Raw genomic sequence first — 15,362 nt, 5'->3', positions numbered from 1 at the left:
GTGTGGGACCTGAGACTGCTTTAGTTAGGGAAGAGGAAAGCCGGCCTGAGTGGGGCCACAGGCCTCTTCCTGTCTGACCAGCAAGGGTGTGGTTGGGGCGCGGGGTCTGCTGACACCCACCAGCTACCCATGACACCCGCCACAGGATCTTGAGACTTCTGGTGAGTGGAACACAGCTTCTGCTCCAGTCCAATTGTGCGCGGGACCTGAGAATGCATTAGTTAGGGAAGCAGAAAACCGGCCTGGGTAGGGCCACAAGCCTCTTCCTGTCTGACCAGCACCGGAGTAGCTAGGGTGCAGGGTCAGCTGACACCCGCCAGCTACCCACGACACCCGCCACTGGATCGTAAGACTTCTAGTGAATGGAACACAGCGTCTGCTCCAATCTTTAAACAGTGACAACGATAACAACTAACCCCAGAGATTACCAGATGGCGAAAGGTAAACGTAATAATCTTACTAACAGAAACCAAGACCACTCACCATCATCAGAACCCAGCACTCCCACTTCGCCCAGTCCAGGGCACCCCAACACACCGGAGAAGCTAGACCCGGATCTAAAAGCATATCTCATGATGATGGTAGAGGACATCAAGAAGGACTTTAATAACACACTTAAAGATATACAGGAGAACACTGCTAAACAGGTAGAAGACATTAAAGAGGAAGCACAAAAATCCCTTAAAGAATTGCAGGAAAAGCAGATCAAACAGGTGATGGAATTGAATAAAACCATCCAAGACCTAAAAAGGGAAGTAGAGACAAAGAAGAAAACCCAAATTGAGGCAACACTGGAGAAACCCTAGGAAAGAAATCTGGAACCATAGATGCGAGCATCAGCAACAGAATACAAGAGATGGAAGAGAGAATCGCAGGTACAGAAGACCCCATAGAGAACATCAGCACGACAAGCAAAGGAAATACAAAATCCAAAAAGATCATAACTCAAAACATCCAGGAAATCCAGGACAAAATGAGAAGACCAAACCTACCAATAATAGGAGTAGATAAGAATGAAGATTTTCAACTCAAAGGACTAGCAAATATCTTCAACAAAATTATAACAGAAAACTTCCCAAACCTAAAGAAAGAGATGCCCATGAACATACAAGAAGCTTACAGAACTCCAAAAGACTGGACCAGAAAAGAAATTACTTCCGACACATAATAATCAGAACAACAAATGCACTAAAGATAGAATACTAAAAGCAGTACGGGAAAAAGGTCAAGTAACATATAAAGGCAAGCCTATCAGAATTACACCGGATTTTTTACCAGAAGGGCCTGGACAGATGTTATACAGAAACTAAGAGAACACAATTTCCAGCCCAGGCTACTATATCAGCCAAACTCTCAATTAACATAGATGGAGAAACCAAAGTATTCCACGACAAAACCAAATTCACACATTATCTTTCCACGAATCCAGCCCTTCAAAGGATAATAACAGAAAAAAAATATAAGAATGGTAAACACATCCTAGAAAAAGCAAGAAGGTAATCCCTCAACAAACCTAAAAGAAGACAGCCACAAGAACAGAACACCAACTATAACAACAAAAATAAAAGGAAGCAACAATTACTTCTCCTTAATATCTCTTAATATCAATAGACTCAACTCCCCAATAAAAAGACATAGATTAACAGACTGGATACAGAAACAGGACCCAACATTTTGCAGCTTACAGAAAACTCATCTCAGAGAAAAAGATAGACACTACTTAGAATGAAAGGCTGGAAAACAATTTTCCAAGCAAATGGTAGGAAGAAACAAGCTGGAGTAGCCATTATAATATCTGATAAGATTGACTTCCAACCCAAAGTCATCAAAAAAGACAAGGAAGGGCACTTCATTCTCATCAAAGGTAAAATCCTCCAAGAGGAACTATCAATTCTGAATATCTAGGCTCCAAATACAAGGGCAGCCACATTCACTAAAGATTCTTTAGTAAAGCTCAAAGCACACATTGCACCTCACACAATAATAGTGGGAGACTTCAACACACCACTTTCAACAATGGACAGATCATGGAAGCAGAAACTAAACAGGGACACAGTGAAACTAACAGAGGTTATGAAACAAATGGATCTGACAAATACCTACAAAACATTTTATCCTAAAACAAAAGGATATACCTTCTTCTCAGCACCTCATGGTACCTTCTCCAAAATTGACCACATATTTGGTCACAAAACAAGCCTCAACAGATACAAAAATATTGAAATTGTCCCATGCATCCTATCAGATCACCATGGACTAAGACTGATCTTCAATAACAAAATAAATAATAGAAAGCCAAAATTCACGTGGAAACTAAACAACACTCTTCTCAATGATACCTTGGTCAAGGAAGGAATAAAGAAAGAAATTAAGGACTTCCTGGAGTTTAATGAAAATGAAGCCACAACATACCCAAAATTATGGGACACATTGAAAGCATTTCTATGAGGAAAACTCATAGCTCTGAGTGCCTCCAAAAAGAAACTAGAGAGAGCACACATTAGCAGCTTGACAACACACCTAAAATCTCTAGAACGAAAGGAAGCAAATTCACCCAAGAGGAGTAGATGGCAAGAAATAATCGAACTCAGGGGTGAAATCAACCAAGTGGAAACAAGAAGAACAATTCAAAGAATCAACCAATCGAGGAGCTGGTTCTTTGAGAAAATCAACAAGATAGATAAACCCTTAGCCAGACTCACTAGAGGGCATAGGAAAATTATTCTAATTAACAAAATCAGAAATGAAAAGGGAGACATAACAACAGTCCCTGAAGAAATCCAAAACACCATCAGATCCTTCTACAAAAGGCTATACTCAACAAAACTGGAGAACCTGAATGAAATGGACAAGTTTCTAGACAGATACCAGGTACCAAAGTTAAATCAAGATCAGGTTAATGATCTAAACAGTCCCATATCCCCTAAAGAAAGAGAAGCAGTCATTAATAGTCTCCCAACCAAAAAAAGCCCAGGACCAGATGGGTTTAGTGCAGAGTTCTATCAAACCTTCAAAGAAGATCTAATCCCAGTTCTTCACAAACTATTCAACAAAATAGAATCAGAAGGTACTCTACCCAACTCATTCTATGAAGCCACAATTACTCTGATACCTAAACCACAAAAAGACCCAACAAAGATAGGGAACTTCAGACCAATTTCCCTTATGAATATTGATGCAAAAATCCTCAATAAAGTTCTCCCTAACCAAATTCAAGAACACATCAAAACAATCATCCATCCTGACCAAGTAGGTTTCATCCCAGGGATGCAAGAATGGTTCAATATACGAAAATCCATCAATGTAATCCATTATATAAACAAACTCAAAGACAAAAACCACATGATCATCTCGTTAGATGCTGAAAAAGCATTTGACAAAATCCAACACCCATTCATGATAAAAGTCTTGGAAAGATCAGGAATTCAAGGCCCATACCTAACCATGATAAAAGCAATATACAGCAAACCAGTAGCCAACATCAATGTAAATGGTGAGAAGCTGGAAGAAATCCCACTAAAATCAGGGACTAGACAAGGCTGCCCACTCTCTCCCGACCTATTCAACATTGTACTTGAAGTTCTAGCCAGAGCAATTAGACAACAAAAGGAGATCAAGGGGATACAAATCAGAAAAGAAGTCAAAATATCGCTTTTTGCAGATGATATGATAGTATACATAAGTGACCCTAAAAATTCCACCAGAGAACTCCTAAGCCTGAGAAATAGCTTCGGTGAAGTAGCTGGATATAAAATTAACTCAACAAGTCAATGGCCTTTCTGTACACAAAGGATAAACAGGCAGAAAAAGAAATTAGGGAAACAACACCCTTCTCAATAATCACAAACAATATAAAATACCATGGCATGACTCTAACTAAGGAAGTGAAAGATCTGTATGACAAGAACTTCAAGTCCCTGAAGAAAGAAATTAAAGAAGATCTCAGAAGATGGAAAGACCTCCCATGCTCATGGATTGGCAGGATCAACATTGTAAAAATGGTTATCTTACCAAAAGCAATCTACAGATTCAATGCAATCCCCATCAAAATTCCAACTCAATTCTTCAATGAATTAGCAAGGGCAATCTGCAAATTCATCTGGAACAACAAAAAACCTAGGATAGCAAAAACTCTTCTCAAGGATAAAAGAACCTCTGGTGGAATCACCATGCCTGACCTAAATCTGTACTACAGAGCAATTGCGATACAAACTGCATGGTACTCGTATAAAGACAGACAAGTAGACCAATGGAACAGAATTGAAGACCCTGAGATCAACCCACATACCTATGGTCACTTGATCTTTGACAAGGGAGCAAAAACCATCCAGTGGAAAAAAGACAGCATTTTCAACAAATGGTGCTGGCACAACTGGAGGTTATCATGTAGAAGAATGCGAATTGATCCATTCCTATCTCCTTGTACTAAGGTCAAATCTAAGTGGATTAAGGAACTCCGAGTAAAACCAGAGACACTGAAACTTATAGAGGAGAAAGTAGGGAAAAGCCTCAAAGATATGGGTACAGGGGAAAAATTCCTGAATAGAACAGCAAAGGCTTGTGCTGTAAGATCGAGAATTGATAAATGGGACCTCATAAAGTTGCAAAGCTTCTGCAAGGCAAAAGACACCATCAATAAGACAAAAAGATCACCAACAGATTGGGAAAGGATCTTTACCTATCCTAAATCAGATAGGGGACTAATATCCAATATATATAAAGAACTCAAGAAGGTGGACTCCAGAAAATCAAATAACCCCGTTAAAAAATGGGGCTCAGAACTGAACAAAGAATTCTCACCTGAGGAATACCGAATGGCAGAGAAGCACCTGAAAAAATGTTCAACATCCTTAATCATCAGGGAAATGCAACTCAAAACAACCCTGAGATTCCACCTCACACCAGTCAGAATGGCTAAGATCAAAAATTCAGGTGACAGCAGATGCTGGTGAGGATGTGGAGAAAGAGGAACACTCCTTCATTGTTGGTGGGATTGCAAGCTGGTACAACCACTCTGGAAATCAGTTTGGCGGTTCCTCAGAAAATTGGACATAATACTACAGGACGATCCAGCAATACCTCTCCTGGGCATATATCCAGAAGATGTTCCAACCGGTAAGAAGGACACATGCTCCACTATGTTCATAGCAGCCTTATTTATAATAGCCAGAAGCTGGAAAGAACCCAGATGCCCCTCAACAGAGGAATGGATACAGAAAATGTGGTTCATTTACACAATGGGGTACTACTCAGCTACTAAAAGGAATGAATTTATGAAATTCCTAGGCAAATGGATGGATCTGGAGGGCATCATCCTGAGTGAGGTAACATATTCACAAAGAAACTCACACAATATGTACTCACTGATAAGTGGATATTAGCCCCAAAACTTAGGATACCCAAGATATAAGATACAATTTGTTAAACGCATGAAACTCAAGAAGAACGAAGACCAAAGTGTGGACACTGTGCCCCTTCTTGGAATTGGGAACAAAACACCCATGGAAAGAGTTACAGAGATAAAGTTTGGAGCTGTGAAGAAATGATGGACCATCTAAAGACTGCCATATCCAGGGATCCATCCCATAATCAGCTTCCAAACGCTGACACCATTGCATACACTAGCAAGATTTTGCTGAAAGGACCCAGATATAGCTGTCTCTTGTGAGACTATTCCAGTGCCTAGCAAACACAGAAGTGGATGCTCACAGTCAGCTATTGGATGGATCACAGGGCCCCCAATGGAGGAGCTAGAGAAAGTACCCAAGGAGCTAAAGGGAACTGCAACCCCATAGGTGGAACATTATTATGAACTAACCAGTACCCCAGAGCTCTTGACTCTAGCTGCATTTGTATCAAAAGATGGCCTAGTCGGCCATCACTGGAAAGAGAGTCCCATTGGACTTGCCAACTTTATATGCCCCAGTACAGGGGAATGCCAGGGCCAAGGGGTGGGGGTGGGTGGGTGGGGGACTGGGGGGGGAGTGTATTGGGGACTTTTTGGATAGCATTGGAAATGTAATTTCGGAAAATACCTAATTAAAGAAAAAAGGAAAAAAAACAATGAATTTATGAAATTCTTTGGCAAACGGATAGATCTGGAGTATATCATCCTGAGTGAGGTAACCCAATCATAAAAGAACACACATGATATGCACTCACTCATTAGTGGATATTTGCCCAAAACCTCGGGATACCCAAGATACAATTCACAAACTACATGAAACTCAAGAAAAAGGAAGACCAAAGTGTGAATATTTCGATCCTTCTTAGAAGTGGGGAACAAAATACCCATGGAAGGAGTTACAGAGACAAAGTTAGGAGCAGAGACTGAAGGAATGACCATCCAGAGTCTGCCTCACCTGGGGATCCATCCCATATAAAATCACCAAACCCAGACACTTTTGTAGATGACAAGAAGTGTTTGCTGACAGCAGTCTGATATAGCTGTCTCCTGAGAGGCTCTTCCAGTGCCTGACAAATACAGAAGTAGATGCTCAGAGCTACCTATTGGGCTGAGCAGAGGGTCCCCAATTAAGAAACTAGAGAAACTACCCAAGGAGCTGAGGGGTTTGCAGCCCCATAGGAGGAACAACAATATGAATTCACCAGTATCCCCAGAGCTCCCTGGAACTAAACCACCAACAAAAGCATACACATGGTGGGACTCATGGCTCCAGTTGCATTTGTAGCAGAGGAAGATGTAATTGATCATCAATGGGAGGAGAAGCCCTAGGTCCTGTGAAGGCTCTATGCCCCAGGGTAGAGGAATGCTAGGGCCAGGAAGCAGAAGTGGTTGGTTTGGTGATCAGGGTGAGTGGGAGGGAATGGGGGGCTTTCAGAGGGGAACCAGGAAAGGGGATAGCATATGTAAATAAAGAAATTATCTAATAAAAAGAAAAAATAGCAGCTTGAACATTCACCTCAAATTCAGGCTTCATTAACAGAATAAAAGATGTGAAAAGAGAATCTCAGGAATTAAAGACATGACAGAAGAAATGGATACAGAAAATTGACAAAATAGTCTTACAAATCTTGAGATAAGGTAAATACTTTAGAACATTTTAGTGAGTTAAGTAAAACTTAAAAAGAGTGTGAGATGGGTGGAAATAACTCCCATTGGGAATAGTCTGGGCTTTGATTTTGATTTTGATGTTTCTCCCTCACATATTCAGGTAGTCTGTCTGATATAGGGCACAGATTTAGAGGAAAACTTTAAACAACCTCTAGAGGAGGGGGAGACATAGCCCAACTCCAGAGCAGCTTCTCATTTAATTAGAACAGAATAAAGCAACATTTTAATATCATCCATATGTAAAAGACACATGAAACAATTTTAAAGGAAAGAACACCGAATCTGTGACTAAGGGGATGGACCAGAGTAAGCTGCAATCAAAGAATGGCAGAGACAAGAAGAAAAAAAAAATGAGCCCTGGCTAGAGAGCTCAGCAGAGGAGGCTTCAGGAAGAAGTTGAAAGATGCATCATGTTGCAAGTAGGCAGTGTGAACCACAGCTCTGCCTACTCATCTTTAACCTGGCTCCTGGTTCTGCATCTGCAACAAACCTATAGACAAAGAGAAAGCTCAGATTCATCAAACAGTAACTTTAAAAGACAGAGCATTCACACAGTCAGGTGGTGAACACCTTTACTCATATACCCAACAGTCAGTTTCCATCTCAGCTTTTACAGCAAGGGCCAACAACATCCTGGTGGTCTTTCACCTCATGGATTTATGCTCTATCCATCTTTTTCAGGAATCCTCCCTCAAAATGTGTGCTACAGACATACAGAATATTTATCTACACCTCTGGAAGGTTTCTGATGCTTCTTATTTCACAATCTAAGTGTTGAGAATGTGACAGTAGCTCCTTCTAAATGCTGGGCATTTCTTAGCTTCCAGCATGCTTGAAACATTGAGTGACTCAAAGCTCTTCTATAAAGTATAGTCATTAAAGAACCCTAGCTCCCTCCAAATACTGGAACTATCTGATTTTTCCAGCTTCCACTACTCTGGGTGCCTCTAGGGTCTCAAGAGAGGCAAAAATAAAAAGAATGAAAGACAGACAGACATACAGATAGAGAGGAAGGAGGGAAGGAAGGAAGGAAGAAAGAAAAGAAAAGAAAAGAAAAGAAAAGAAAAGAAAAGAAAAGAAAAAAGGAAAGAAAAGAAAAGAAAAGAAAAGAAAGAAGAGAAGGAAAAGAAGGAAAAGGTGAATCTAGGTGAACACCCAAATCTTGGGGTAAGCTCCCAAATATTATAAGTCTATAGTCATTTAGAGATTCGCCAGTCTAACAAAGAATAAAGTTCAAAAAAAGAGAAGCTTTTATTCACCAGGGTTACTCCAGAGTCTCATAATTACTAAATGTAATGCTCAGGTACAGCAGTAGAGGTTAATACAGGCAAAGAACACAACGTTACATCATTACACTGTGTTCTTCTGTAAGCAGAAGGTCCTCTCATGTAAAACAAACTTTTGTTTACAGTAACAGAAACAGTGGTGACCAGCAGTTAACCTTGTGACTTATTCCCTTGTATAACAATAGCTTTCTTAAGCTTTTACAAGAGCAGGTAATTTCATAAATGAAACCTTAACAGCACTTAACATTTGGCAGTCCATTTCTGCTTTAAAGATCTCTAAATCACAGTTCTGCTTAAACTTTGAAACCTAAAGTAAGTCATCAGCAAATGTAAGGTTAGCCCTGATATTACAACTGTGTGCTGTAGTTATGCCTTTATCACTTCTCTTCACCTTCACTCTCCCCTCATCATTCTCTTTCGCCTTTCCATTTCTTAGTTACTTTTATGTACTGAGATAGTAATGGACCAAAGTGGAGGAACATTTGAAATGTAAAGAAATATAATAATTAATAAAATAAATAAATAAAGGAAAAACCCAAACAGATAAGAAAATAGAAAATAACATACTGAGATAGTATGTTGGTCAAATACTAAAATGTTGACACAGATAATCCATGATCTAGGGATGAGCTACACATGTGTAGAATGATTTATAAATCTTATTGATGATCCCTTATTGTCACAGGTCAAGAAACCCGTGTTTCCCAAAATATGTCTTGTTTTTCAGGCCCCCTCAGGTTTGTTTTTGGATTTCTGATTTCTATGTGAGATTTGTGGTTTCCATTAGCTTCCCCATCGTAGCCTTTCTACTGTGTAGGTTGAGGACTCAGGAGCAATTTTCTTGTCTCTAATCAACCATTCTTATTTATGAACCTATTGAATGCCATTCATTCATGTGTCATCATTCATCTGTGCACCCAAGAAGAGTCTCCAAGTCACATTATTTCCCTCATGTTATAGTAGACCTAACCTTAATGCTTATTTATACATGATAGCCACACAAACACTTGCCATGGATCTATGCCAACTTCATTGCCTGTAAAGTGCAGGAGCCTTCCTCAATTTTATCTGCCTATTCTATACCCATGTTCCTACTTAAATATGTGTTAATCAAGTCACAATAACTGTTTTTTTTGTTTGTTTGTTTTTTGTTGGTTTTTTTTTTGCCTCTGAAGCTCTTGGTTCTAATGCATAAAAATCACTATCTCATTCCTATCCAAACCTTGAAAAGTAAGCATAGTTATGACACAGAATCAATTATGAAGAAAAATAAGAATAATTAACTTCAATGATTAGAAATATATCTATTTTAATGCATTACCCAGAGTATAAAACTATTTTGTATTAATATGAAGATCTGGGTGTATAAAACTAGTCTCCTAGGTTTATTCTATCTGAGACTATATCAGGTATTACATAGATTTAAGAATTGAATTGAATGCATGCATGAATAGAAATATCTAGCTGTCATTCTCTTTTTGTAGCTTTTGAAGAAATGACTGTAAGAAACACAGAGTGGAAAATATGAATTGCTATCAAATGTGTCCTCCTATTCCACAGATAGTTGTGCTTCTGCCTGGACTTCTTAAAAAATTATTGATATATATGTTTGTGTGTGTGTGTGTGTGTGTGTGTGTGTGTGTCTGTGTCTGTGTTTAGCATGCATGTATGTCTGTGTAGCACATGGATACTTGGTTCCCTTGGAAGCCAGAAGAGAGACTGTAGTTTACAGATGGTTGTGAGTTTACTTGTGGATGTTCAACCTAGGTTGTCTAGAAGATGAGCCTTTGCTTTTAACTGCTGAACCTTCCCCTGAATCCAACTTCGTGATATTTTAAGTGTCACAGTCACTCTTGAGTATTGGAGTGAAAGCTCAAGTGTAGGGGGATGGCTCATCCATTAAAGGCTAAGCTCACAATCAAAACTATAAGAATTAAGTTCTATGTGTGGGTGAATCAGGAATCTACATTTTTCATGAAGCACATTTTTATCATAAAAAGGTTTAAATTATTTTTATTTAAGCAAACATACTTTTTTTTTTTTAACAGGAAATAAGCAGTGCATGTTTGAGTACATTCCTTTCTCTGGCATGAAGTGTCAGGTGTGATAATTAGTTTCTCTACACAAATTGAATGCACAATACTTTGGCTGCCAAAACTGGTACCAGGTATTTCCTTTAGAGACTGGATTTAGCCTAGAGAGAAAATAAATGGACAGACCCACACATGACTCTTGAGCTAGATGTGTGCTCCCTGGGTTTACCTTTCTTTCAGGAAATGCATAATATCTAATATCCTCAAATACCCACTTGTAGAACTGATAGAGCCAGGAAAAGTGTGTGTTTGGAAAGAATATGTGAATGCATGCAGTTTGTGTCACATTTCAAATGCCTAGCTAAGGAAGTTGTCTATCACTCCATGATTGGTGGATTTAAGTATGAATTGTGGATTTTCTAAAGTGCCGCACATAACCCAACAGAGTAATTCTCCTGGTCAGGGCTTTGGTGACTCCAATTTCATGTTTTCTGCCCATTAATCCTATATTCAAACAATGATCAAGAAATTAACATGAGTTTTACCATGTAGTGCTTAACATTTGTGTTTCCAATTCTTGTACTGTAAAAAAAAAAAAAAAAAACTTACAAATGTCAAGAGCAGAGACAGAATTATAGACTGGGAATGTTTGGTCAAAGAGAAAAGAATGTCCCCTAAGTTGACGTTGTTCAATAGCACATGCTTTGCTTTATATCTCAAAGGTTGTCCATATTTGGGTGAATATAAGAATGTCATCTCATTATTTGTAAATAGATATTATCCTGGTCTTTTCGTTGATTCACTTTAAAATGGATATATTTATAAAGGAGGTAATTGGATTTGAATCTGGAAGTTTGCTTTATCGTCTTAAGGACCAAACTATAAATGGCTAACTAACAAAGTATTTCATCTGTTCTGTTCTTATGCACTTTTAGGCAGAATGCTTTCCAAGTTGTTGCTGTGGATGGAGTCTGCAGTGGAATTCTTCAGTGCCTCTCTTCTGAAGACTGCATGGATTGGCTCCAAGCAATAGCAGCTAACATTTCAAACCTCACAAAGCACAATGTAAGTGCTGATTTAAGGAATAAACATCTAACCAGCTAGTCATTCAGCATTTGTAGGTTTATTCAGTGGCATTTAACTTTGCTTCATCTGCTTAGTGCCATTCCAAGAACAAGTTTCCTTCTGCTTCCTGGTAAAGCTGTTCTGAAATACAAGAGAAAAATCATGTCAGCATGAAAGCCCAGGCAGACCTGACCTGTGAGAAAACACTCACAGTCCAGTGCCAAAAGCAACTGCTTTAAGTAAACATGATACAGAATCTTGCATAAAAATAATATGCATAATTAAGAGTACCCTTAGCAAGCAAGCTGATGAATTTCAAAGAAATGAACTTGATTTGTCTTCAGTGACCCTAGGACTGTGGCAGAGAATGTATGAATGAAAAGATCCAAATAAAAGGTGACAACATAGAGACTGGAAGTTTCCTGTGGTGCTCTGTAGGCACAAGACTAGTGAGTGGCTGTCCTTATGAGTTGCAAGAACCTGTGTAGCATGACAAGGTCTCTGTCACTAGAAACAGCTTCTCTCTTATCTTGTGTTTCTCATAACCTTCTTTATTCGCCCTCATTTCCTGTGTGGTTTTCTGGTCATCATGTCTTTGCTACCATTACATTTGCCACAGACTAACTTCTATTGGGTCTCCTACCTGTGGGGAACAGGTTTCTGGTTGCAGGTGAACAAGGGTCGGTGAGAATTGACAGACAGACGCAGGCACTAGAGAATGCTGAATCTGAATGTATTTTGTCCAAAGGAACATCAGACTTTTAATACAGAAGAAAACCAAGAAATCCAGGCAAACACATCTGCCAAGTTACATTGACACAGAACAAAAAGAATGCATACATAAAAAGATAGCAGGAGCCAGGCCACCACTGAGAATAAGAACAACCCTTAATTAAAAAGATCAGCTAAACACAGGAACCAGGTGAATGCTCTGATGCAATGCTAGTCTATTGTTAAACCTACAACCAGGGGTTCTTTAGTAAATACCTGATTATGCTATTCCTCTGGTCCTAGTGAAAAAACCTGGACCAGGGGAATCTGTTTTACTAACCCACCTATTTCCTAGGCCATTGTGTATTCCTGGGTTTGGGTGAGTCTCAGCTATTGTCCCAAGTAATTACTATGCAGACTAGCCCTGAGCTTTTCTAGCTCTGTTCTTTGTAATGCCTAATTAGTTTCACTGTCTCTACTAGAAGTGAATTTGAATGTTACTGAATAGGTAACATTCTTACTGAATTCCAAGCTCAGGGTTGGCTTCAAGGACTGCCTAGGACATTGGAACACTGGCGAAGGCTTAGCTATATGTCAAAATCAATCCTTAAAAGGGCTTATAATAAAACAATACTGAAAGAGAGCATATTGATCTATACACCAGACTAACACAGGGACAGGGTTTGAGTATATGGGCTATTGGAATGCCAAGGTTCCAGGAGGCTGTTTCTGTGAAACTCTTTGTCTCCTAACTGCTTCCAGGCTTTTAGGCCTACCAAGCAGACTGCACTGGAGTGGACGTAGCATACATTGAAATAGTTTATCCTTTCTTGATATTCTAGAAAAATATTCTAATAAAGTTTGAAAATAAAAAAACAAGAAGAAGTACAAAGCTTAGACTATAAAATTCTTTTTGGACAAAAGCAAGGACCTGGATTTATACCCAGAACATGTGAGAAAAAGCATAGTGCCCTATATTTTTAATCAGCACAGGGGGACAGAAACAATCAAATCACTGACACTTACTGGCCAGGATGTATAGAGCATTTGGCAAGCATCAGACAAGTGGATGCTCTGCAAAGAACTGATGAGTTACAGCTGAAGTTGCTCTAGAGCATCTGTACACATGCATCTATACCTACGCATGAATAGAAGTACACTTACACAGTTATACCCACCTACTAGTGTCATGTTGTTTAATTTTGATAGTATTATAATAGATTGTTCCATTTTTGCATCTATACACATGAATCTACAATTGTACATGAATATACAAACATTTGCATAGAGACACAAACCCACTAGTGTCACATCGTTTAATGCTGGTAGTATTATAATAGATTATTCCATGTTTCATCTATACATATGTATACATCTGCACATGGACGCATGTACATTTATACAGACACATACCTCTACTAGTGTCATATTGTTTGATGTTTGTAGTATTATAATAGATCTTTCCATTTTTGCATTTATACACATGAATCTATACTTGCACATGAACCCACACATATTTACACACACACACACACACACACACATACACACACACACACGTCACATTGTTTACTGTTGATAATATAATATAAATCATTCCATTTTTGAAAAAAAAATTGTGATCAGCCATTCCTTTGCCTCTGTTCCTTCTCATGCCCTCAGTTATTTCATAATACTTGAGAAATCATCGTGGAAAATCAGAAGTTTGAATTCAGGAGTTAGGCAAAATGTGCAAATCTTATGAACTTATGAAATCACAAATCTTTCTTAAAGCTAATGTCCCTTTCAGCCAGAGTAACTGCAGATTTTGCTTTTGGCCCCAGAAAGATCTCAGTAAATATTTTGTATCTTTCTTCAAACTAAGACAGGCCAAGATGTTATAGCCAATTGCCTTATATTTGTGTTACTTTTTAACTATTCTGGGGGTGAGAAGATTGACAAAGCTGAGTTTAACTGTTGTGCTAATGAAGACAGAGGAAAATTAAGATGTGCCTGTAAAAACACAAATAGACTGAATATCCATAACCCTGACCAAGCTACATGGTTTGAGTCAAAGCGATGTTCTGTTTTCCTGCCAAACTTTGTTAATTTGTGGTGTCCTACTAAAGCTGAGATATGAAGATTGTAATTCTATCTCTCCTGTGTTTCCATGCCAATATCTTATGAGAATGTGACTTTATGTTTCTTGGCAGCAATCAGAAGGATACCTTACTCATGAACCCTGGTTTTGTATATGTGAGAAACTTTTTTTAAAGAGTAGAATGCTAATCTTTAAATAATTTCTTTCTTCATAGCCAGAATCAAATTGTCCTAAAGATACTTTTAGAAAATCTGCTCCTTACAAGAAATGTTTAGTTAAGGGAAAGAGAGGCAACTAAGAGCACTTGAAAATCTAGTACTGTGATAGAGAGAATGTGAAAGTGTAGAAGCTCTTGTAGAAAACACATACCAGCTTCATGGCACAATTTCCACCTAGAAAAGTGTTCACCATGAAATGTACAAAAGAGAAACCATCTATGGACACTTGGTGTTACCTTCCTTTCTGCAGCTGTGGTAAAGCTTTCTAACTACAAGACACTTCAAAATTTATTGGATGTATACTCCATAGTCTATCATGATTGAAGTCAGGGCAGGAAGTCAAAGAGGATCTTGACTCAGAAACCATAGAGAAAACCTGCTGACTCTTAGATCACTCAGGTTCTTGTTTAGTTACCTTCTCATAAAGTCTATGGTCACCTGTTCAAGGAATTGTACATCCCATAGTGGGCTAGGCCATCCTATATCAACTTATATTCAATTAAGTCCCCAACAGACATGCCCACTAGCCAGTCTGATCTAGGAAACATCTCAGTTGCAACTTTCTTCTTAGGTGACTCAGCTGTGTCAAAGTAACTTGGACATCTTATTTCATCTTCTAGGCGACTCCCATGCTTGCTCTGCAAGTACTGTAATATAACTTATCTGTCCATTATTTAATTGCTCTGTATTATCATGTCATTTTGTTCTTCTAGTCAGTTCTCATTAACAAATATTTATGATTATAATATATGTTGACATGTGTGTAGCAGTACATCAGTTTTGAATTATAAAAGTACAAAAGGAGAAATTCACATTTTCCCCACAGAAACCAAGCCATGATAGTTAGATGTTACTTCAAGTTCTCTTACTTTTTCTTATTCTAAGAAAGTTCTA

The 15,362-nt window shown here is 38.6% G+C and overlaps 1 protein-coding gene across 17 annotated transcripts in view; it reads left to right on the top strand.

Moving 5' to 3' along the window:
• The window catches only part of Sntg1 (syntrophin gamma 1), an 878,005-nt gene that overhangs the window by 657,622 nt on the left and 205,021 nt on the right, over positions 1-15,362 (top strand). For 16 of the 17 annotated variants that reach the window (XM_085835546.1, XM_085835535.1, XM_029469832.2 and 13 more), the window contains one exon: positions 11,330-11,459. The exons of the other annotated variant lie outside the window; for it this stretch is intronic. In XM_085835546.1, the coding sequence (XP_085691672.1) occupies positions 11,330-11,459 (130 nt within the window). The remainder of the gene's footprint in view (positions 1-11,329; positions 11,460-15,362) is intronic. 17 annotated transcript variants of the gene reach the window in all.

This window comes from Mus caroli, unplaced genomic scaffold (genome assembly GCF_978045245.1).
Source record: "Mus caroli unplaced genomic scaffold, Mus_caroli_1 scaffold_1, whole genome shotgun sequence".
Classification (NCBI taxonomy): Eukaryota; Metazoa; Chordata; class Mammalia; order Rodentia; family Muridae; genus Mus; species Mus caroli.
The sequence above is the reverse complement of the archived record's forward strand: the minus strand, read 5'-3'. Positions and strand labels throughout refer to the sequence as shown.